Below are 25,499 nucleotides of genomic sequence, written 5' to 3'. Positions count from 1 at the left end.
CCTTCTCCAATTAAAGGTATAGGTGCACATAAATTAGTTGAAGTGAAAACAGTAGGAATAGCTATGACTGGGTTACATAAAGACAGTTAAAGACAACCATGTTGTGTTCATTATCCATTGTATGTATGATTGTAAGGTCAATTGCTTGTAGATTTTTGCAGTATTAAAATCTGGGGGAATTTGCACCTTAGAATTGTTACACAATAAGTAGGATTTTTGCCTCTGGGAATTGGGAGATGCAATAATAAAGTAGGACAGCAGTGCATGTAATTGATTTTAATAAAGAAGTATGCATTTTTTTCTTTCATTTATTTTTATTAGTTGGAGGCTAATTATTTTACAGTATTGTAGTGGTTTTTGTCATACATTGATATGAATCAGCCATGGATTTACATGTATTCCCCATCCTGATCCCAGCTCCCACCTCCCTCTCCACCCGATCCCTTTGGGTCTTCCCAGTGCACCGGGCCCGAGCACTTGTCTCATGCATCCAGCCTGGGCTGGTGATCTGTTTCACCCTAGATAATATACATGTTTTGATGCTGTTCTCTCGAAACATCCCACCCTCATCTTCTCCCACAGAGTCCAAGTCTGTTCTGTACATCTCTGTCTCTTTCTGTTTTGCATATAGGGTATCATTACCATCTTTCTAAATTCCATATATATGTGTTAGTATGCTGTAATGTTCTTTATGTTTCTGGCTTACTTCACTCTGTATAATGGGCTCCAGTTTCATCCATCTCATTAGAACTGATTCAAATGAATTCTTTTTAATGGCTGAGTAATATTCCATGGTGTATATGTACCACAGCTTCCTTATCCATTCGTCTGCTGTTGGGCATCTAGGTTGCTTCCATGTCCTGGCAATTATAAACAGTGCTGCGATGAACATTGGGGTGCACACGTCTCTTTTCAGATCTGGTTTCCTCAGTGTGTATGCCCAGGAGTGAGTTTGCTGGGTCATATGGCAGTTCTATTTCCAGTTTTTTAAGGAATCTCCACACTGTTCTCCATAGCGGCTGTACTAGTTTGCATTCCCACTAACAGTTCCCTTTTCTCCACACCCTCTCCAGCATTTATTGCTTGTAGACTTTTGGATAGCAGCCATCCTGACTGGCGTGTAATGGTACCTCATTGTGGTTTTGATTTGCATTTCTCTGATAATGAGTGATGTTGAGCATCTTTTCATGTGTTTTTTTTTTGCCATCCGTATGTCTTCCTTGGAGAAATGTCTGTTTAGTTCTTTGGCCCATTTTTTGATTGGGTCATTTATTTTTCTGGAGTTGAGCTGCAGGAGCTGCTTGTATATTTTTGAGATTAATCCTTTGTCTGTTGCTTCATTTGCTATTATTTTCTCCCAATCTGAGGGCTGTCTTTTCACCTTGCTTATAGTTTCCTTTGTTGTGCAAAAGCTTTTAAGTTTCATTAGGTCCCATTTGTTTATTTTTGCTTTTGTTTCTAAAAGTCTGGGATGTGGGTCATAGAGGATCCTGCTGTGATTTATGTCGGAGAGTGTTTTGCCTATGTTCTCCTCTAGGAGTTTTATAGTTTCTGGTCTTACATTTAGATCTTTAATCCATTTTGAGATTATTTTTGTGTATGGTGTTAGAAAGTGTTCTAGTTTCATTCTTCTACAAGTGGTTGACCAGTTTTCCCAGCACCACTTGTTAAAGAGGTTGTCTTTTTTCCATTGTATCTCCTTGCCTCCTTTGTAGAAGATAAGGTGTCCATAGGTTCATGGATTTATCTCTGGGCTTTCTATTCTGTTCCATTGATCTATATTTCTGTCTTTGTGCCAGTACCATACTGTCTTGAGAAGTATGCATCTTTAGTAGGAGTTAGCACACAGTCAAAGAAGTATCATCACTGCTCTGGGGAGTAATTAAAAGAAATAAATACTGAAGTCAGAACCTTCTGAATTTCCTTTATTTAAAGGTACTCTGCAAAAAGAAGAGAGGAATGTAAATATTTCCACACATTTTGAATTTGTTTTTATGTCTTGTTTTGACAATCCAGGTGCCTAGACAGTTGGAAAACAGAGCCCACTTTCACAATAAATTCATTTCTGTCACATGTATTAGCCTGGTCTTTGCTATTGTATCTAGAGCATAACTATGAAACCATGATGTCAGAAATTCAGCCAGGTATTTGGCAAGGTATCAGGACCACATTAATCCATGTTATTGGACTGATAACGTGATTTACTATAAAAATAATGCTTCCACCTATGGGATTTTGACAAATTGATTTTTTTTTTTAAAGATTGAAATTGGTAATGTTACAAACATTATAATTTCCTGACAATTAAAAATGAGAATTTCTGTTTATGGGAAATTTAGAATATATATGCTTTTCCCTATTCTTCCTGCTAAGTACAACTAAAAACCTTACACATTATCTATAAGATAACAAAGACTCTGAAGAGGGGAAACAGAACAGCTTGGGATCTCAGGACTCGAGCAGTGACACAGGAGTGAGTGAGTGGCTTTTCTCTTTGCTTCAGCGTGCCACAGAGGAAGCTGACAACCCAGGAGCAGCGGTGGCCGCACACTGCCCTCAGGAAAGCCCCAACAGAGCCTCCCCCTTTTAGCCCAGTACTGGGAGAGAGACACCCTGAAGCCTTTAAAAAACAAAAAAAAACAAACCTACTCTTGACTCCACCAAATCCTGCAGAAGAAAACCCAGTTCCCACCCAGACCCTCACTAGCACAGGCCAAGTAGGGAACGTAGACTTCCAACATTACTAGGCTATCACGAGCTGCCATCGCACCCCCTATTGTCATGGTGTGAGATTAGGCGAGATACAGAGCCAGCTGAGATTTTCATCCTCGTCAGATGGTTAACTAGCCCTCCCATAATTTGCACTGGAGACCATGTGGGAAGCCTGGACTTATACCCCAACCTGGTAGTAAAAAGGAGTCCCTCCACCTCCCCACTTAGGTGAAGTCAGAAGAGGCGTAGTAGAGAGGTTATACTTCCACCATTGCCCATCAGTAAAGATGCCTAACTCTCCCCTTGTGGTATCAGTGGAAGCCACATAGGGCATCATAGTGAGACACCTGTACCTTCTCAGCCAGGAAGGTATCAGTGAAGGCTTGGTGGGGAACCAGAGGTAACAGGGAGCTGCTCCATCTCTAGCATCAGTGGAGGCTGAGTGGGGAACCCGAACTTCTACCACTACCTTGTAATAATGAGATAGCCCCTTCCCATCTTTTCTGCTAGAGCAGGGCGAAAAACATCCATCAGCAAACATAGAAGATTAAGCATGATTTGGAGTCTCATGGACAGAGGAGCCTGGTAGGCTACAGTCCATGGGGTCGCTAAGAGTCGGACACGCCTAAACGACTTCACTTTCACTTTTCACTTTCATGCATTGGAGAAGGAAATGACAACCCACTCCAGTGTTCTTGCCTGGAGAATCCCAGGGATAGGGGAGCCTGTTGGGCTGCCGTCTATGGGGTCGCACAGAGTCGGACATGACTGAAGTGACTTAGCAGCATCAGTGTTCAAAGTGTCCAGATTTTAAATGAAAATCAGTTGTCATACTAAGGAAAATCTCAAATTGAATGAAAAAGACAGTGGAGACCAGCCTTGAGGTTACAGAGATAACTAATCTTAAAATTATTTGACAAAGATAAGAGCATCTATCACAAAAATACTTCAACAAGCAATTACAAGTGTGCTTGAAACAAGTGGAAAAAAAAAAGTTGCAGCCAAAAAAAGTCTTCAAAGAAATGTACGATATGAAGAATCAAATGGAAATTTTGGAACTGAAAAAAATCTAATAACCAAAATAAATAACAGATAGGCTTAACAGCAGAATGGAGGGGATAGAAGAAAGAATTGGTGAACTGAAAAACAGAACAATAGAAATGACCAAATCTGGGCAACAGAGAGAAACTAGACTAAAATTAATGACCAGCCTCAGGGGCCAGTGGGCCTGTACCAGAGAGCTCACATTTGTGCCTCTGCAGTCCCAGAAGAGGAAGGGCATGACTGAAGAAGTGTTTAAAGAAGTAAGAAATTAAAGAAATAATAAATAATAGCTAAAAACTTACTTAAACTTGTCAAAACTATAAACCTACAGATTCAAGAAGTTTAACAAATTTGAAACAGGATAAACCTTTCAGTTCTGAAAGCTAAAGACAAAGTAAAAATTTGAAGCAATGAGAAAGAAATTACTATAAGATTGGAGCGGGGGGTGGGGATTGAACTAAAACAGACGTCTGTTCAGAAACATGGAGACCAGAAAGAGGTGGCACAACATTTGTCAAGTGCTGAAGGAAAGAACTTAATTTAAAAAAAAATTTCAAAAGTCCCAGGTCATAACTTTTGTTTGGATTCTTATTGTTACAATTATTTTCAGCTATTTTTTATTATGATAAAGAACTTTAAATATGAGATATAGCAGAGTACATTCCCACTGAAGATGCGTAAGGTTATTTATACTTATTTTATGATGTTGCTCAGAGACTTCAAAAGTAAATACCATTTATTTTTGTAGTTAATGTTCTTTCTACTTAACCACCTTTGAAAAGTTCAGGTGGCTTAATTTTCATAATTTCTGTCTCATTGGATGGTTTTGAGTAATTCATTTGAATTTTCAAGAAACAATTATTTAAGTGGTTTTCTGACTTTTGTGTTTTTTTAATTGTGATAGAAATATATTCAATTTTAATAATGTTAAGTATATTCATATTTTTTTTTTACTACAAATCTCGGTAGACTTTTTCATCTTACAGTACTAAAACTCTACCTGATAAACACTAATTTCCCCTCCTGACTCCCCTAGTTCCTTGATAACTACCTTCCTCTCTGCTATTTTTATGATTTTGACAACTTTAGACATTTCATATGAGTGGAATCATATAGCATTTGGCTTTTTGTGACTAGTTTATTTTGCTTACCATAATGACCTTGAATTCATCTATGTAACAACTTTTTTCTTAAGGCTACACTGACATTTCGATTTTTAAAAAATTTATGGATTTGAATACATGAAATGGTTTGTATTGGTTTAAACAACCTCTTGATACTAGTTTTTCTCCAGTAAATGACAGTGTACTTTATTCAGTTCTTGCTGATGAAATTTCTGTCTCTAATCACTGTGTTTTCATTAGCTTCTAATTTAAAGACAGAATTTTAAAATGAACTATTTCCCTTTCTCAAGCAGTCTCTTCTGTAGTTTGGCTTTTGACAAATCTCAGAATCCTAGATAATTAATAGAATCCATGAAATTCGTCATTCAAATTCAGTTGACACTGAATCGTTCTATTCTAACCAAGATAGAATCCTACCCATCTAATATACCACATCCAAGTTGCATACAAGTAACTTGGTTAACAGTTTTATACCTTTTATTAGATTTTTAGATTAACACATATGCAGTTAATTTTGTATAAATTCTTTGGATCATGTCTGGATTTTGAGGTTTATTAATTATTCAAAATTATTTATTGACTTAAAACTGTTAGATTATCATAAATCTCAGTAAACCTAGCAGTGTAATCCGCCGTTTTTCACTCCAATAATATATAATGATTTTAATCATTCAGTAGGTGGCATTTCCTGGGCTTCCCTGGTGGCTCAGGCAGTAAAGAATCCGCCCGTAATGTGGGAAATGTGGGTTCCATCCCTGGTTTGGGAAGATCCCCTGGAGGAGGGCATGGCAATCCACTCCAATATTCTTTCCTGGAGAATCCCCATGGACAGAGGAGCCTGGCAGGCTACAGTCCATGGGGTTGCAGAGTCAAACATGACTGAGCAAGCCAGCCCCCTCCCTCTTTTTTAAACCCTGAAATGTTAATATTCTCACTTCCACTTTGGGACTCCTATGTGAAATCTTTGTGTTTTTTTATTTTTCCCTCAAGAAATCTTAAAATAAATATAGTGTGTTTTTCCTAATCAGGAGTCCCATGAGCTGCTTATAATACCCATCCTTTTTTGTTGAGAAGGAAATCTAGCCGTCTCTTTTCAGTATCTCCAAGCATCCCACAGAGTGAATTTCTGATATTCCAGATCGCCGTTATTTTGTTTCACATTATCTTAAACATTGCTTTCTGAATGTGGTGATTTTTCATGATGTGATAAAGATAGAATTTTAACTTTATTTTTAGACATCAATTCATTTAAACTTAACACAACCCTGTAAGTTATCTATAAACTAGGTTTCAAATGTTTTAAGTTAATGAATATCACACAGCTGTCAAGAAACTGAAGTGGGAACCAAACCCAAAGTCTGCAGAATTTAAATGTTTATGCTTTTTTTTCCCTCACCAAACCAATCCTTGAATGATTTTTTTTTCAGATTATTCATGGTAATAAATTAAAATGTCATGAGGTTTATTGATTGATTGATATCTCTTTTAAAATTTACATTTACAAATAGTAGTTTGTGAATTGTATGCATACATATTTATACCTAAACTTTTGGCTCAGGGATTGCTCCAGGCCCTACTTTCTGCTAGCAGTTTTCAGAACTTTACTCTTGTTAGTTTCTCTTCGGATCCTTCCTGTTTATGTAAATTTTAGATTGACTCTTTTTTGGCTTTGACCTGGTATTTCCTTGAGACTCTGCTTCCCTCTGCTGCAAGCACTGCAGCCACTCTGAGATCTTCCTTTTGTTCTGTCTTTACATCTTGTGAATGATTTTTAATACCTAGGCAAAATATAGATGACTCAACTGTAAAGAATCCACCTGCAATGCAGGAGTCACAGGAGACACAGGTTTGATCTCCGGGTCCAGAAGATCCCCTGGAGTAAGAAATGGCAACCCATTCCAGTATTCGTGCCTGGAGAATCCCATGGACAGAGGAGCCTGGCAGGCTACAGTCCATAGGGTCACAAAGAGTCGGACACAGCTGAAGTGACTTAGCACACATACAAGCAAAATATAAGTGGTTTTATTTAAATATCTGATTGTTTGATTGAGATTTTGCCTAGTGGAATGCTTACATATTCTCCTGGAGCATAGTAGTTACTATTTCACTAATATCTTTTTTTTTTCCCTCCAGATTTATTCATTTATAGTACATAAATATTCTTCATTACTTTTCTCTTTTTATTGGAGGATAATTGCTTTACATTGTTATGATTTCTGCCATACAGCAACATGAATCAGTCATAATTTTATATATATATATATATATATATATATATGGACTTCCCCTGGTGGCTCAGACGTAAAGCCTCTGTCTGCAATGTGGGATACCCAGGTTTGATCCCTGGGTCAGGAAGATCCCCTGGAGAAGGAAATGGCAACCCACTCCAGTACACTTGCCTGAAAAATTCTGTGGGTTACAGTCCCTGGGGTAGCAAAGCGTTGGACACGACTGAGCGACTTCACTTTCACCTGTATTTACATCCCTTCCCTCTTAAGCCTCCCTCCCTCTCCCCGCAGCCCACCCCTCTAGATCATCAGGAGCACCAGGCTGCGCTCCCTGTGTTACAGAGCAGTTTCCTGCTTGATATCTGTTTTACACACGATAGTATATGTATGTTATTCATTACTTTTGTAGTACAACTTTAAAGACTGCAACAGAAAAAGTTGCTTCAATTCACATATGACTTCTGTTTGTAGACATACTGTGAACACCATAAAAATGAAACATTGCTTCATATAAGGAGAAATGCTTATAACATACTATTAAGTCTAAAAATACCAGGCTACAAAATGGCATGGTAGCCATTTTTGTGGTCTGATATACATACACAAATTGAACTTGCTGCAGAAAACTAGGATAACAAATGCCACTTCCTCCCTCCCCCGACCCCCACCGCCCGAAAAATCCTCCCTAATACAAATCTCTCCTAATTCGAGATTTCCCTGGTTGTCCAGTGGTTAAGACTCCGTGTTTCCAGTGCGGAGGGTGTGGGTTCAATCCCTGGTTGGGGATTAAAAAAAGCAAAACCCTCGTAATGTTACCTCTGTTAACTTCATGGTATATATTCTTTCCTTATTCTATCTCTTTCTGTCTGTGTGTCTTGTAAAAGTTGTATCTCCACATAGATATTCATAGCTAATTGGGAAAATCCTTCTTAAAGCAAAAGGTTGACAGACCTGACTTCATATAACCTTTAAACTTCACTCATATACAGAATACTGTCAGAAAAGATTTTTGTTTAATGTAGTGACAATGTAGTAAAAAAAATACTTGCAACACGTCTATTAGAAGTAGGGAATAACTTAGTTTTTTGTGAATCATTCATTAGTATAGCCATCCATCCATTACATACAAATTAAAAACTTCAGTTTATCGTAAATATCTTCCTCACCTTTGCTTGCATCCCGCTGATATCTAGGATCTCCTAGATATCTCTGGAATTTACCCATTTCCTCCATCAAATTCAAACTTCCAACATAATTTTTCTCAACTGCTGCAGTAGCTCATTAGCTGGTGTGCCTACTTTCTTTCTCCATTGTATTTGTTTTCCGTAGTGCACAAAGTGATCTTGAAACACATAAATGATCATTTAAGGATCTTACAAAATAAACACTAACTTTGGAGTGTACATGACAGAAACTATGTAGAGATTGATTAATTCTATTTCAGTTACTCCCAGGAAAATGAAGCAGGCCCTTGTCTAGCCATAGTCCATAGGGTTGCGGAGTCAAACACTGCTGAAGCCACTTGCATGCACACAAGCACTTGTCTAGCCGTACCCATTTCCCATCACAGGGGTTTGGTGCCTTTTGTTCCAGCACACACACTCCTTCCGTTACGGTTGCTGCTAGTACCTATGTGTTCTTCAGGGAATCCTTTCCTGACCTTACTGAATCAAAATTCTCTTAATTCACTTATAGAGGTAAAAGCCTCTGTCATAAGGCATCAAAGTTTTACATTAATTTAGGTAAATATTCTAGCTCTCTTTCTAGATTATCAAATGGCTGAGGGGAAGCCCTGCGTTTGTTTCTGTTTGCTCTTAACGTTCCTGACATGTGACAGAGTGCTCGATACGTAGCAGGCACTTGTCTCAGCTTTGACTGCTGTAGGGAAAGTGATGTGAACTGGGAAGCTGACACAGCAGGCGTTTGTTCCTCACAGCTCTGGAGACTGGAGAGTCCAAGACACACCTCTGTGTCTTGGGAGGGCTCCTTTCCTGGCTTGGAGGTGGCCACCGTCTTGCTGTGTACTCAATGCAGAGAAACGGTGAGCTCTGTTATTTTCTTCTTTCTTTCTTTATTTATTTATTTTGCTTTTTTTTTTTTTTCCATTTATTTTTATTAGTTGGAGGCTAATTACTTTACATCATTACAGTAGTTTTTGTTATACATTGAAATGAATTAGCCATGGATTTACATGTATTCCCCATCCCAGTCCCCCCTCCCACCTCCCTCTCCACCCGATCCCTCTGGGTCTTCCCAGTGCACCAGGCCTGAGCACTTGTCTCATGTACCCAACCTGGGCTGGTTATCTGTTTCACCCTAGATAATATACATGTTTCAATGCTGTTCTCTTGAAACATCCCACCCTCGCCTTCTCCCAGAGTCCACAAGTCTGTTCTATACATCTGAGTCTCTTTTTCTGTTTTGCATATAGGGTTATCGTTACCATCTTTCTAAAGTCCATATATATGTGTTAGTATACTGTAATGGTCTTTATCTTTCTGGCTTACTTCGCTCTGTATAATGGGCTCCAGTTTCATCCATCTCATTAGAACTGATTCAAATGAATTCTTTTTAATGGCTGAGTAATATTCCATGGTGTATATGTACCACAGCTTCCTCATCCATTTGTCTGCTGATGGGCATCTAGGTTGCTTCCATGTCCTGGCTATTATAAACAGTGCTGCGATGAACATTGGGGTGCACGTGTCTCTTTCAGATCTGGTTTCCTCAGTGTGTATGCCCAGAAGTGGGATTGCTGGGTCATATGGCAGTTCTATTTCCAGGTTTTTAAGAAATCTCCACACTGTTTTCCATAGTGGCTGTACTAATTTGCATTCCCACCAACAGTGTAAGAGGGTTCCCTTTTCTCCATACCCTCTCCAGCATTTATTGCTTGTAGACTTTTGGATAGCAGCCATCCTGACTGGCGTATAATGGTACCTCATTGTGGTTTTGATTTGCATTTCTCTGATAATGAGTGATGTTGAGCATCTTTTCATGTGTTTGTTAGCCATCTGTATGTCTTCCTTGGAGAAATGTCTGTTGAGTTCTTTGGCCCATTTTTTGATTGGGTCATTAACTAGAACAAATAATTTCACAATTTGTATGGAAATACAAAAAACCTCGAATAGCCAAAGTAATCCTGAGAAAGAAGAATGGAACTGGAGGAATCAATCTGCCTGACTTCAGACTCTACTACAAAGCCACAGTCATCAAGACAGTATGGTACTGGCACAAAGACAGAAATATAGATCAATGGAACAGAATAGAAAGCCCAGAGATAAATCCACGAACCTATGGTCACCTTATCTTCGACAAAGGAGGCAAGGAGATACAATGGAAAAAAGATAACCTCTTTAACAAGTGGTGCTGGGAAAACTGGTCAACCACCTGTAAAAGAATGAAACTAGAACACTTTCTAACACCATACACAAAAATAAACTCAAAATGGATTAAAGATCTCAATGTAAGACCAGAAACTGTCAAACTCCTAGAGGAAAACATAGGCAAAACACTCTCCGACATAAATCACAGCAGGATCCTCTATGACCCACATCCCAGAATTTCAGAAATAAAAGCAAAAATAAACAAATGGGACCTAATGAAACTTAAAAGCTTTTGCACAACAAAGGAAACTATAAGCAAGGTGAAAAGACAGCCCTCAGATTGGGAGAAAATAATAGCAAACGAAGCAACAGACAAAGGATTAATCTCAAAAATATACAAGCAACTCCTCCAGCTCAACTCCAGAAAAATATTTTCTTCTTTAAAAACATTCATCCCATCATGGATTCTCCACCCTCATGATCTGATCTATACCTAGATTACCTTCCCCAAATCCTGCCTCCTAATACCATCACGTTGGTAGTTTGGGGTTTCAAGATGAATTTTGGAGGAATACAAAGTCATTCAGTCTATAACATCCCATAAGTGTTTGTTGAATTAATGCAGACTTTAAAAATAAAAGTGAAAGATGTAAATGGGAAGTTCACAAAAGGAGAAAATACAAATACTAGTAAACACATCCAGATATTTTCAACCTCCTGTGTAGTCAGGAAATAAAATGATAAGGTGCTTTATTCTCATCACATTGAGAAAAATTTTAGAGACTGATAATGTCAAATCTCCATTTAAGAACACATCCATTAGCAAGATAGTATTAAAAAAAATTGATCCAGGGAGGTGGGAGGGGGGATTGGGATGGGGAATACATGTATATCCATGGCTGATTCATGTCAATGTATGACAAAAACCACTACAATATTGTAAAGTAATTAGCCTCCAATTAATAAAAAAAAAAATTTTTTTTTAAATTGATCCAATCATATTGTGAAATATTTTTCAGCTACTGGAAGGCAAGTGTTGCATTCAAGTGCATTTAAAGTAATCCTAAAGAACCTCAAAAGTAACTATATTTGTTTATATACAAACATATAAATTTATAGCAAAGGTACTAGAAAGATCCTTGCCATACTATTGATAGTGTTTATCTCTGAGAGGGAACATGACAATAAAAGAGGTATAGAGTTTTTTCTTTTTTAAAAACTCTGTGGGCTTTTTTTTCTTATTCACTGTTTTTATAATGCATATATTGTCATGTAGCCTATAAAAATAAACAAATAAGGGTAGATTGATTTAGGAATATGAGAAAAAAAAGGACCATTCTTTATGTAAAGAAAAGTAAAATCACGGATGCCAAAAGAACATGGTTTAGTCTGGAACTACAAACCGTTCTATACTGTTGGAGTCTAAAATGTGGAAAGAAGAATGAGGCTGAAAAGAAGGTAAAACCAGATCAATGAGGGCCATGTGTGTCTTCTCCTAGCATGGACAACCACTCAGAGAATCTCAAATTGAGAACTGACTCCAGTCGTGTCAAATAGATGATTCTGGAAGATGTGCAGTTGGTTTAGTGAAAGAGATTCATAACCATTTTGTATCTGGATCCCTTGATCCCTTTGGCAGGTGTGATGAAGCCTGTGAATCTGTTCTTAGTATTGTATTTCAGATGCATAAAATAAAATAGTGCAAAGTATGTGTATTCTTCAGTAACACATTAAAAAGACCTAGTAGTTTGTCTGCTAATTACCTTAATTTCAAAATAGTGATGAGCATTAACAGTATTTTAAGATATCTGTACCAGCTGAATGACTTGCTGAATTATGTCCATGAATCTCAGGTTAGGAACTTTTGCTTATGACATCAGACTGGGAATTTGAAGACCAGTTAGGGAACTAGTCAATGTGGAGATAATGAAAAATCTTAATGGAGACAGTCTGAAATAATCCTATGAAAGATTTCATAATTGTTTTAAAATATTTGTAATATTTTAAATGACATTTTTGTATTAGTATTTTGCAATATTAGTATAGTATTAGTGTTCGTTATTAGTATTGTATTAGTGTATTCCTTACAGAAAAGTTAGGAAATACGAAATTTTAAAAAGAAAGCATGCCTTAAGATAGTTTCTTAAAGCGTACATAGTGCCTGTGCTTTCCTTTGTTTTTATTGCTGCTCTTGCATAGAAGCTTACCTCATTAACTATTCGTTTAGTCTTGTTTCAATGATACCATCATTGCTTAACTCTCTTCCCTTTAATTCTACAGGTTTTTGATTGGTCAGGGAGCACATGTAGGAGCTGTCAACAGTGAAGGAGACACGCCTTTAGATATTGCTGAGGAGGAGGCAATGGAAGAGCTACTTCAGAATGAAGTTAATCGGCAAGGTAATGTAAACCACCCTAAATGGAAAATACGTGTAAAACTGTCTTGTGAAAAGTATGATACTTGACTTTTTCAATAAATAATTGTTGGCATTGAAGGACAATTATAATTTGTGTGTGAAAAAATGAGTTTACTTAATAATATGTGCAGTAAGGTTCTACTTGAATAACTGTATGATTCTTAACTCTACGCCTTTTTAATATTTTTCAAGTTGAAAGAAGTATTGTAAGTGGTAGGATCAGGCACAAAATTACCTGTCAGTAAAAGCTTTGGAGATAAGTAAAACAGACAAGTGTATGGGGTGAATAGGACCCATTTAAATAGAACAGTTAAGACGTCCTCACTGACAAGGATGTATTTAAGCTAAGATCTTATCCAGGCGATGGAGTGAATCATACAGGTCTGGGGAAAGAACACTGCGTCCAGTGGGAGCAGTGAATTCGCGTATGGTGGGGGGGTGCCTGGTGTTTTCAGAGGAGCAGCGAATGAGACCAGTGTGACTGCAGCAGACAGAACCTGGAAGAGGCTGGGAGGAGAGGAGGTTGCAGAGCATCAGTGGACCATCTCACCCCAGCCCGTGGGGGCTGTTGGGAGGACTTTAGCTTTTAATCTGAGTGAAACTGGGGGTCAGTGGAGAGACAGATAGGGGAATGACATGATCTGACTTGTAGAAAGGATCTCGGGGGCTGCTGTGTTGAGAATGGATTGTAGCAAAGCAAAGGCAGAAGTAGGAGAACGGCAAGGGGAGAAGTAGGCTGGTAGTAGACAAAGTGAGGAGAAGTTTGGGTGTTAGGTATGTTGTGAAGATACGACCAAGCAGATCATTGCATGATTAAAAGTAGGGTGTGTAAGAAGGCAGGGAAGATTCTAAGATTTTTGGTTTGAGCAACTAGACAGGTGAAGTTTTTATGAGAGATGTGAATATTGTGGGAAAAGTAAGTTTTATAGGGAAAGGTTCAGGGGTTCATTTTTCAGACATGTTAAACTTGTTTTGCCTGCTAAGATATCCAGGCAGTTGAATAGGTTAGTAGAGAGAGGTACAGCTCGAGATATGAATTTGGGAGATGTGAATTTGTAGTGATAGATGATTGCTTATGGACAGAATTTCTTTTAGGAGTGATGAGTGTTCTAAAACTGATTGTGGTAATGGTTGCACAACTCCGAAAATTTACTAAAAACCACTAAATTGTTTACTTTAAATTGTGTGAATTACATCTCAATAAATATAAAGCAATTCGTCTTCTGGGCACATAACCAAAGAATTAAAAGGAAGGTTTCAGAGACTTTTATACACCCATGTTTATAGCATTATTCATAATAACTGAAAGATGGAAGAAAACCAAATGTTCATCAATGGGTGGATGAATAAACAATATATAGTATATACTTACAATGAAATAGTGTTCAGCATTAAGAAGGAAATTCTGACATATGCTGTAGCCTGGTTGAACCTTGAGAGCATTATACTATGTGAAATAAGGCAGTCACAAAAAGACAATTACTTTCTGATTCCACTTACATGAGGTACCTCAAGTACGCAAAATCATAGAGAAGGTGGAATGATGGTTGTCAGGAGTTGGGAGGAGGTGGGAATGGGGATTTGTTGTTTAATTAGCATAGCATTTCAATTTTGCAAGATAAAAAGTGTTTCTGAAGACTGAGCAACAATGTAAATGTACTTAACATTGCTGAACTGTCTACTTAAAATGATTATTAAGATAGTAAATTTTATTATGTGTATTTTACTTCAGTTTTTAAAAAGCGTACATATATAAATTACTGTGATTTCCATTGTATTCTTATGTCTAGGCAGTGATTAAATGAGTATTATCAGAAGAGAGCTATGTTGTATAAGATATGGAGTATTGGTTTAGAGAGGGTTGAGTCTTGCTGAAGTGTGGTTCATTAAAAGCAAAGAAATAAAAGCTAAGTGAAAAGAAATTTTTATTTCTTGGGATTGGGATAATTCATAAGGACTGCCTGGTGGCTTTGGGGCTTCCCAGGTGACACAGGGTAAAGAACCCGCCTGTCAGTGCACGAGACATGAGAGACTCAGGTTCACTCTTGTGGTAGAGAATCCCCTGGAGTAGGAAATGGAGTAGGAAATAGTATTCTTGCCTGGAAAATTCCATGGACAGAAGAGCCTAGTGGGCTACCATCCATGGGGTCGCAAAGAGTTGGACATGACTGAACACACATACACTCCTGGTTGTTTAAAAAACAAATCTTGGGCACTAAAACTGAGGAAGTATTTAAATGCTTAAATAGAGTTGAAGTAACAGCTGAAGGTACCTGGAGTCCAGAAGAAACAAGGCCCATGTTATAACAGCAGTCATAAACTAGAGCTTGGAGCAATCCACAGAAGAGCTTTTTAACAGTTCTGTCCTAAGCAGGCAATTTTGGAGTAATGGGATAGTCAAGACTTAAAGAAACTGGAAGAATGTATATAAAGCATCACAACCTAGAAAGAAAGAGTCCCTTATCTGTCCATCTTGCCCTGATTAGTGCCCAGGTAGATAGCAGCTGGGAAAGGCGTGGAGATGTACTGAAAACTTTTTGTCTTTAATTTATTTCTATATAAAGGAAACTGTTAGCAAAGCTGATTTTAGTTGTAATGATTCATTTGATTTTGATTAATGTGCCAGCATATTTGTTCTGAGTGCTGGGTATTTAAAAAAAAAAACAACAGAAACAAACTTTGCTCTTGAGGATTTCACAGGGTAGTAGAAGTGACAGATACATAAACTGAGCTTTACAGTGCTGTGTGCTAAAATATAGATAGGAACAGAATGATGTGGGAGAACAGAAAAGACTATGACTAACTGCTTTCAGTAGTCAGGAAGGGTTTGAGAAAGATGACATTTGAGAGGGAGTTTGCTTGGCAAAGAGGAGGGGTGGTGGACAAAAAAGGCATGTCAGATGGGGATATCAACAAGTGCAAAGAAAAGGGATCAGAAACATAGCAAATGCAGAGAATTCACTAGAATTGGAATGGAGTAAGAAAATCAAGATGGAATTAGTATGAGATTGAGACTTGAAAAGATTAGTCTAGAGCCAGATGGTGGACATCTATTTTATAGGCATTAGACAGATGCAACAAAGATCCCCAAGCAGGAAATTAACCTGATTGGATTTAGTGTTTAGTAATAAAACTGATGGTAATCTGGAGGATAAATTCAAATGGGGAATACATGGTGTTATCCCTTCCCTGAGGAAGACTCTTCAATTAATCCAGAAGAAAGACCAGTAGGGCCAAAATAATTATATTTAATAGGGAAAAGAGCAAAGAGCCAGGGTTGTTTTCAGAAAATGTTAAGGTAAAATTAAAACAGCTTGGTGAGTAATTGAATATGGAGTTGAAGGAAGAATTGAGGCCACCTAATTTGCCTCCAGTTTAAGAAGTGATTTTTGGGTGAATTCACATGGAAAAATGTGGAACAAAGCAGGAAAAGATTGAGAAAGTGCATGAGTTTGTTTTGATATGTATTGAACTTGTGGTTGCTAGAGCACATCTAAATGGCAGTGTTCATCTAAATGACATGTTGGAATCTAGGAGGTGTCAGGATGGAAAACGTAAATCTGGAAAAATAATGAGAAATTCTGGGAAATAATATATAATATGACCCTGAAACTGAAAGTGAAGCACTGATACTAAAAATAAAAGCTAACTCTTTTTAAAATAATCTAAATACTAGTTATTTGCCAGGCGTTGAGCAGAAGACTTTACGTACATTATTTCATTTCACCCTTTTAGCAATTCTGCAAGGTTAATGGTGCTGTCACTGCGTTCTACAGATGAGAAAAGGAGGCTCAGCGATTTGCCCACGGTCAAACAGGGAGGGAGTGGTGCTGTATGTGGTTCCGTCCCAGCCAGCTCAACGGATACCTTGAGCCCTACACTCTTCCTCAGAGTACCATACTGCATTCTATTAGGGATGTCTCCTAGAAATATTTCCTAATGTTCATTTATTCATGGGAATACATGATTTATATAACATAGCTTTATTCCATAGAAAAAAAGATAGGCGCTTCTCTCTCATCTATCAGTAGAGTTGAACAATTATAAAAGGAGCCTCCTAAATATATCATTAGTAATGACAAAATTTCTCAAATTATTTATCCTGGTATGAAAGATACTATTTAATATTTTAAAATTCTTTGATCATTCTTTTGGCTCTTGTTTCTTATTCTAATATACTTGATTATCAACAACTAGTCATGCTTAAGTAAATTTCCTTTGAAAGTAGTAATAATTGAATAGATGAAAGTATTTCTGATTTATGTTTTAAAGTAATTTTCTTTATTTAGCTTGGAATACAAGTCAATTTTTGCATCTCTTATCTAACCAAATTCCAATTCAGTTTTATGTTTTCTTACCTAAGAAAATTGACTAACATTTTCTTATAAGTCAACATTTACTATTTTTTAATAGTAGTGACAGATGGTAAATAGTTTAGTCACTTTATTATATCATACCCCATTTAGTTCAGTATACATTGTTTTCATTGTTTAAAAGTTTTGCAATTATAGGTAATTGCAAATTTAGGTAAACTAAAGACCGGTAGGTAAATTAAAGACCAGTAAAACGCTTTATAGGGTCTTTTTCCTCTTAGTCCACAAGGCAATAAAAGAGAAGCGGAATCATAGACTTTTAGAACTGATTGTGATAATTAACACCTTAGTGCTTATTCCTCTTCTAAATACTTCACATTTGTTAATTAATTTAATCTTCACAACAACATTGTGGATAGGTACTTTGTATATTCCTAACTTAAATATAAAAAAATTGAATGCTAGTGTGGATTGTGTCTTGCTCAAGATGATAGAACTAGTAAGTGGCAGATCAGGGATTGAAACCAAGCAGTGTAGATTCAGATCTGTGTTCTTAACTCATTATATTAATATTGAAAGAAGTTATGGCTGTCTGAAGGTTACTAGCCTAGTTAAAACACTGGAATTAGAAAACAAGTATTGTTCTCTCTATATACATATTCTATTTATATATGTATATATATATATATATATATATACACTCTATATATATTATATTGTCTGATGAGGTTTAAAAAAATGTAATTGTCCATCGTTCTAATCATTGGTATTTTTAAAAAGATTTTAAAAGCAAGAAAATTGTTGTTGTTAGGTTTTTTGGTAACTGAATTTACTTAAACATAAGAAATTTCCCTTCACATATACTTAAATTTTAGACTTGAGTTGTTTTTATATATAATTTATATAAAGGCACAATTTGGTGGCAGCAGAGGGTAATTGCTTTGTAATAAGATAAAGAAAGCATGAAATTAGATAAATCCAGAAGTAAGAAGCAGATATTTTATTTATTTCAAGTCCAGAGGAAATTTAGAATAATATAAAAGACAGTAACAGTCAGGCTGTTTAAGATGGTAAAGAGAAAAGGGATAAAGATAATAAATACGTTCATGTTTTAAAATACATAGTAAAAAAATAAAGCATAAGAAAATAAATCAGTCTGAGAAAAGTCATTTTGTAGAAAGGTTATTCTTATGTATTACAGTTGCAGCCTTATAATTACTTTTATGAATAACATTAGAAGACATCTTCAATAAGTTGGGCTGTTTATCTTTTGATAGGAAATTTATAATGTATAAAATTGCTTTTTTATAGAAATGGTGATGCTTTGTAAATAAGGATAATGGGTTTTATTTGTTATATATTGTATATATAATTGTTTTATCAAGTCAGTTTGGAAAGTCTTATTGTGAGTTTCTTTCATGTGTAGTAATAAGATCTCTAGTTTTAAGATGACTTTAGCTGGTACTTCTGTAATCTTGGGGTTTTAAAAATACTTTTCTGTTTTTGCCTGCTTTTTTAAGATTGAGCTTCAGTTCAACAGTTGAGTTGTGTCTTGAATAAATAAAGCAAGCAAGATAAGGCTACATCCCAGGTGGAGGATAACGGCTTGCACAATAGCACGGCGTACTTGACCTGTGTGAAGACCCTAGATGGTTAGAACACTGGGTGGTGGTAGGGGAGGAAGACTAGAGACTAAAGGTGCCTTGAGATCAATTCATAAACGGCTTCGTACGCTACACTCGGGCTTGAGCTTTGTCTTATAGGAGCTTAGCAGTCATTGACGGGTTTTTACAGAAAAGTGGGATGATCATATTTTGATATAGAAAAACCAGTCTTGTGATCATATGGGGAATGACTCAGAAGGGACTGGGGTAAATGAATTAAGGGCCAGCTGTAGTCATCAAAGTGTGAGACATAAGACATGAATTAAAATAGTATAAGGAGCCATTAAAAGACATTCTAGGAGGTGGCAGCTCAAAATCTGCCGACTAATTGGATGAGGGCTGGAAATAAGGTAAGGGGAGGGATTAAGGATGACCTCCGGGTTTCTGGGCAAGTGTTGGAACCTGAGGCTTCCCTGGTGGCTCAGCGTAAAGAAATACCCTCCTGCCAATGCAGGCGACTCCGATTCAAAACCTGGGTCAGGAAGATCCCCGGGAGAAGGAACTGGCAACCTACTCCATTATTCTTGCCCGGAGAATCCCATGGACAGAGGAGCCTGGTAGACTGCAATCCTTGGGGTTGCAAAGGAATCGGACACGACTTAGCAACTAAACAGTATTCATTTAGTAAACATTTACTGATCCTTTTTACTTTATATCAAGTACCCATCCAGATGATTGGGATAGAAGATAAAAAGGCAGTATCTTCACCATTTTAAAAAAATCTTAAAACTTAACGATCTTCTAGAGTGTAAATGATGTGGTGTGTGCTGTTTTTTAAATAGCATTTGAAAACATAAGATAACATGAGATTACTGAAGAATTTCAGGATTAGCTTTTCTCTTTTAGTTTTTTTCTTAGAATGTTGAGCTCTTTGAAGGTTCTATTCCATTCTGAATTCCCCTCCTCTTATCACCTCAACCTAGCACAGTGCTTCAGGCTTTTAAATGAATAAACATCTGTATAACTTATTATTAAAATTATAAAACTGATACTAATGATATGAACAGTGTACTGTGTTGGTAAAAAACAATAATCTGTCTTAAGGCCTGTTAAATTTTACATGAAGACAGGACCTCCAAGTTGGTGTTCAATAAACATTTATACCTACTAGGCTAGAGTTCAGAGAACTAGTCAAAGCAGGTGGATAGAAAATTGAGACTTAAATATATATGAGTGTGCTTAAAAAAAAAAAATCTGTTCTTTAGACCAAAGGAAGATATACCTTGAGGAATGTTCAAATATTCAAAAACAAAAGGAATAAGCAGAAAAGGTTTTTTAAAAAAAGCCAAAAAAATATTGTAAGGACAAAAATTAAATAGTTAACAAAAAATGCTAATAAAATATCTACAGTATTCCCTCATTTCTTTAACCAGCATGTTCTAAGCAGCCCAGTTTTCAAAAATATAATATCACTTTTAATTTTCACTTAAAATAATTTAGATAATTTTATTTCCGAGCAAAAACATTTTCTATAGAGAAAAAAATAAAAAGTTATTTTTATCATATCAGGGGTTGATATAGAAGCAGCTCGAAAAGAAGAGGAACGAATAATGCTTAGAGATGCCAGACAGTGGTTAAATAGTGGTCATATAAATGATGTCCGGCATGCAAAATCTGGAGGTACAGCACTTCACGTTGCAGCCGCCAAGGGCTATACAGAAGTTTTAAAGTAAGTATTGCTTCTCACAGTTGTTTTTCTGCTTTGTTTTCTTTATTTCATTTTTCCTTTTTTAAGATACCTGCTAACATTATTTTGAAACAGTTTTTGAAAATTACTTAAATGTTGAATGTTATTGTTTTATTTCTGAAGTTCTTTCATTCTCCAATTTTTATTATTCTCCTGTTGTTTTTTTCCATTGCAGTTTTCTGATCAGTAAAATTTAAGTGTCAGACAACCATTACCTTCTGGTCTGGTAAATTATTAGAGTCACTTTGAGGTTCCCAGATAGGTGAGCTCTGGATACAGAAACTAAGAATAATGTTGTGTATAATACATACTATCAAATTCTGAGAGCGTGATTTGTACTGATTATTTACTTACATAAAATTTGTCTGATTTTTTTTTTCTTTTTTTCTTTTTAATATTTTCACTATGTGAGCACTGGAATTCAGAGTGCTATTAGCATAATATTAAACCATAAGCAACTTAGACTATACAGTAAGTCCCCTATATATGACCAAGTTCTGTTCCAGGAGTGCATTCATAACGCCAATTTGTAAGTCCAACAGAGTTAGCCCAGGTACCCAACTAACACAATCTAGTACTGTACTTAATAGATTTATGATACTTTCCACAAAAATAATACATAAAGATGACCAAGAAATAAAATGTGTTTAATCTTACAGTACAATACCTTGAAAAGTATAGTACTGCAGCACACTGCCTGGCATACAGGGCGGGCACTGAGTGAGCAGACAGGAAGTTGCTGACCTGCGGAGGGAGCGGTGGTAGGAGATGGTAGAGCTGAAGGAGCAGCAGCAGCAGGAGCAGAGGACAGGCTGCAGCGTCACTCGTGTGTGACGTTGACGGCCCAGGTTCTGCTTGCTGGATTCAGTTCTATCTACCCTCTTGGAAAAATGACCCAGTGTTGTCTGGGTAGTAGCTCTTTTTCTCTTCTTGTAGATCACACGGTAGCACTGGATGCCGTTCTGGACAGCTGCTGCAACCTTCCTGTCCTGTTAACATTCGGGGCCTGTGACTCAAAAGCTACCCGTGCCTCCTCAGATGAAGAAACTCCCCTTGCCATTTCCCGTGTTGTGAATCGCTTTTGTGCTTCCGTTAACTTGTTCCTCTTGTCTCTCTTCGTCCTTTCTCTGGGCCTCCAGTTCCATCTTTTCACGTCATTCCACTCTAATCACTGTCACTTTGGTTCCATTGTTATTGCTTGGTACTTCTTAGCAGTACCAGGTACATCAATGCTGGTTTTACACTTGCTTCTGGAACCCTGGGCTTGAAATGAAGGTACTGTACTGCTGTATTATATACAGTATTGTATGGTAAAGTACTCAGAAGCACAGCCACTTTTAGTGGATGCACACACATGGTAGTCTATGCCAGACACATGAACTAACTTCTATGATTGGGCATGTGAATACATGTTCACATCTTTGAAAGTTCGAAACTTAAAGATTCGTATGTAGGGGACTGACTTATTGACCAGCAAATATCCTTAGGAAAAGCTCCTTTATGTCACAATAAATTTGTGTTTTGGTTTTTTCTTATGCAATGCAAAGGTGTTGGCAACTATATAAAAAAAAGAATTCATTGCATAACTTTTGTTGTATGTATGTGAAAGCTAATAAGACTGGCCCTGAGCAAAATCTCCTGCATCCTTTATGTTACATTTGTTCCACCTGGGCCTCTAATATAAATCCATCCTCCTTATTCCCCCTCTTCAGTAAAAACAGTGAAGAAGTTTAAGTGGGTCCGTTATTCCAGATTTCCTCCTATTTCAGTCTCTACTCACTTGAGGAACTTAAGCCTTCTCCTAGAATGGTACATTTAACTCTTAATTAGTTTCCTTGTCTCATCTGTTTCTCTCTAGTACAAAACTTTTCCAAACTTTCAAGGCCCATTAGTGTGGGTCATGAAGTGAACTTAGTGAATTGCAAATAGCATTTAAAAGAAAAGAATTCAAAATATCAAAGAGTATTACATATGGTGAAGATAATTTTGTTTCTTAAAATCTTGTTTCTGTGAATGAGTACTGGATTGCCCTGTTAAATGGATTTCTAGACTGCTTCCAAGTGGTGTTTGTAATTCAGTTATCCAGGCTCTTAATGTCCTTCGTTAAGATTCTTAGCAGAAATTGTGATGAATTTTAAACTCTTCAGCCTAGCACATAAGACCATTAGTCATCTGGCCATTGGTTTCTCTTTCAAGGTAAGCTGCTACCACTGATCCTCAGGCATGCGTGAGTCCAACTATATATATCCTCTTTAAGTTCTGTCATGCTGTCTTAAAGCATACTCTTATTTCTATCTAGATACCTTCATTCACCATCTCTTCAATTTGGAATTAAATTCCTTTTGATCCTTTGACTCAGTTCAAGGCTCTTCAGTCTATGGGAAACAAAGCTCAGCCTCATTCATGATAATTGCAGATAAAGCTGCAATGAATCATCATTTTCCATCTACTGTGCTGGCAAAGATCAAAATGCCTGGCACAGTGTCGGCAAAGTTGGGAAAAGTCACTCTTATGTTATTGGTAGAACTAAAAAGGACTATTGAGCAAATTTTATCAAAGTGACAGTTATCCTTTGGTTTAGCAGCATTACCTCTGGGAATTTTTTTTACAGATATTCTTACTCTCCCTTAGGAAATAAGGTATGTGCTAGCAACATTGTTTACGGTTGGAGTAGGATAATGATTGCTTAGATTATGATACATCCTTTCACTAGAATACTCTATAATGATTAAAACACTACTTAATATATGAAAGCAGCAATAGGATGTGTTAAGTGTCAGGCCACGAATAGAACTATGCCTCATTTGTGTTTATTTTTTTAATTTAAGTTTTATCTGTTTATATATGCCTAAAATCTCTCTATAAGGATCTAATAAAAAATAGTAGTATGATTATCTATGGGGAGGGGAAGCTGGTTGGCTAAAGGTCAGCAATGGGAAAGTGACTTTCCTGTATAGTCATTTGTTCTTTTTTATTTTTGAAACTTGGGCGTATATTACTTAGGAAAGAAAATATGAAATCAAAAATAAATAGAAGAGATCCATTTCAGATCTTGCTATCTCCCCCTTTATCCCCTTCCTGCAAACACACACAGCCCCTTTAGGCTGACTTTTAGCATTTTCAGCCCTGTACTTCTAAGGCAGCTTCACCATAGAACCTGTCTGTGAGGCTTGATTGTCGTTTTACTTGACTTTTGTCCTCCATTAGAAGTTCCTTGAGTATAATAAGTACCATCTTCTATCTTTGGAGTATCCTTGCATGGCCTGGCATATAGAGAGCCTTATGTTTGGAAGCGGGGAGAGGGGAATGTTTCTTCCTTTCTCTCCACACAGACTGCCCAGTACTTAGAATACCACTCAGGATATTTAACATTATTATAGTTCATATTTCCTAATGGTGGATATATTTTTATTTTTCCCTGTTAAAATCTGATGATGTATGTGTTAGTACCCATATTTTTTTAACTTAAAGCTTCAGACTTACATCTTCTACCCTGTTTTTTAGATCAGTGGCTCTTAAATGTTGATCTGCAATCAGAAACAGTCAGTGATGTGAGGTCATATGGAGGACTTATTAAAAATACAGATTGACAGGGCCCATCTCCCAAAATACTGATTAATTCAGTGGAACTGGGGTGGAGCTGGGGAATCCTTTTTTTTTTTTTTTTTTAAACAAGTTCTTAAGATGGTTCCACTATGGAGCCATAAATAGAAACATCTTCTTTAGATATTGTTAGGAAATAGGGAAATCAGTTCTTAAACATAAATAAATGATTATATGTTAGCTATCACTACCACCTCCTGTAGGTAAAAAGAAGCCCTTCTCAAGGTCAACATCTTGGAAAGTAAGGTAAAGGTTAACCAGATTTGAGTTATGAGGTATTTAGTGTTCGCCTTTGTGTGTGGGGCTGTGCTGTGTGCAATTTATAGACCCATTCTTTGATCTCTTATGAGCTTAATTTCTAAATAAAGGTTGATGTCGATATATAGTTAGAAGGGCATACTAACATTTATGCAACTTCTTGCATTGTATTAAAATGTATTCCTGTTTTCTAGCTTTGTTGATGATTAGAATATTTGCTTTCTACTGCTACAGAAAGTAGACTCAACCCCTCAGAATATTTGTTCCGCTTTGTTTTGTTTCTAACAGATTGTCATTTTCCTGTGAAAATTTCCAGTGGTAGATCATAAAGGTTCATGAAAACTTGCACAAACCAGTTCCTTAACTGCAAAGCAACAATAACACTACAAATTTGTTTGATCCCGTATTTTGAGAACGTGTTCAGCCTGAGATGATATATCATATGGAAGCCATTTCCTACGATAAATCAGTTTAACATACAAATTGATCTAGTAGTTTTGAAAAATTATAGACTTCCCTGTGAAAATTTCAGTTAGAAACATCTTAATAAGAATCAGTGTCATACCAAACCGTAAGACACAGTCAGTAAGAGGAATAATTATGAGGAATTAATTAAAACTGAATTCATTATTATGGCAGTAACTCAAGATTCTCTATTCCAGTGTTTTCTGAGAATTACTTTCTTTTGCCCTAGTTAATTTGTTGAGGGGAAGAGAAATTTCGAACTATGAAAAGAAATATATTGCAAATTTTTGTTTAAGTGCATGGTATATAGCTGTTGATTATGTTCACTTATTTCTAGATTTTAATGATTATCTAATTCACTGTAATTTGTTTAGACTTTTAATACAGGCAGGCTATGATGTTAATATTAAAGATTATGATGGCTGGACACCTCTTCATGCTGCAGCTCATTGGGGTAAAGAAGAAGCATGTCGGATTTTAGTGGACAATCTGTGTGATATGGAGATGGTCAACAAAGTGGTAAGCCTTTTAAATGTACCTTAAATAATTTAACTTTTAAAAATACAGTTTTAGTCTTTAAAATATTATGAGACTATTTTTGGCCACCAGCTCTTTAAAATTGTCTTTTCCACTGTGAATAAAAACAGATTGACAGATGT

The 25,499-nt window shown here is 36.6% G+C and overlaps 1 protein-coding gene across 8 annotated transcripts in view; it reads left to right on the top strand.

Annotated features, from left to right (window-relative positions):
• The window catches only part of PPP1R12A (protein phosphatase 1 regulatory subunit 12A), a 164,460-nt gene that overhangs the window by 80,759 nt on the left and 58,202 nt on the right, over positions 1 to 25,499 (top strand). For all 8 annotated transcript variants that reach the window (XM_070454257.1, XM_070454252.1, XM_070454255.1 and 5 more), the window contains exons 3-5: positions 12,715 to 12,833; positions 20,337 to 20,496; positions 25,215 to 25,359. In XM_070454257.1, coding sequence (XP_070310358.1) covers positions 12,715 to 12,833; positions 20,337 to 20,496; positions 25,215 to 25,359 — 424 coding nt within the window. The remainder of the gene's footprint in view (positions 1 to 12,714; positions 12,834 to 20,336; positions 20,497 to 25,214; positions 25,360 to 25,499) is intronic.

Source organism: Odocoileus virginianus, chromosome 24 (genome assembly GCF_023699985.2).
Source record: "Odocoileus virginianus isolate 20LAN1187 ecotype Illinois chromosome 24, Ovbor_1.2, whole genome shotgun sequence".
In the NCBI taxonomy this organism is placed as follows: domain Eukaryota; kingdom Metazoa; phylum Chordata; class Mammalia; order Artiodactyla; family Cervidae; genus Odocoileus; species Odocoileus virginianus.
Note: the sequence above shows the minus strand (reverse complement) of the source record. Positions and strands in the feature narration are given on the sequence as shown.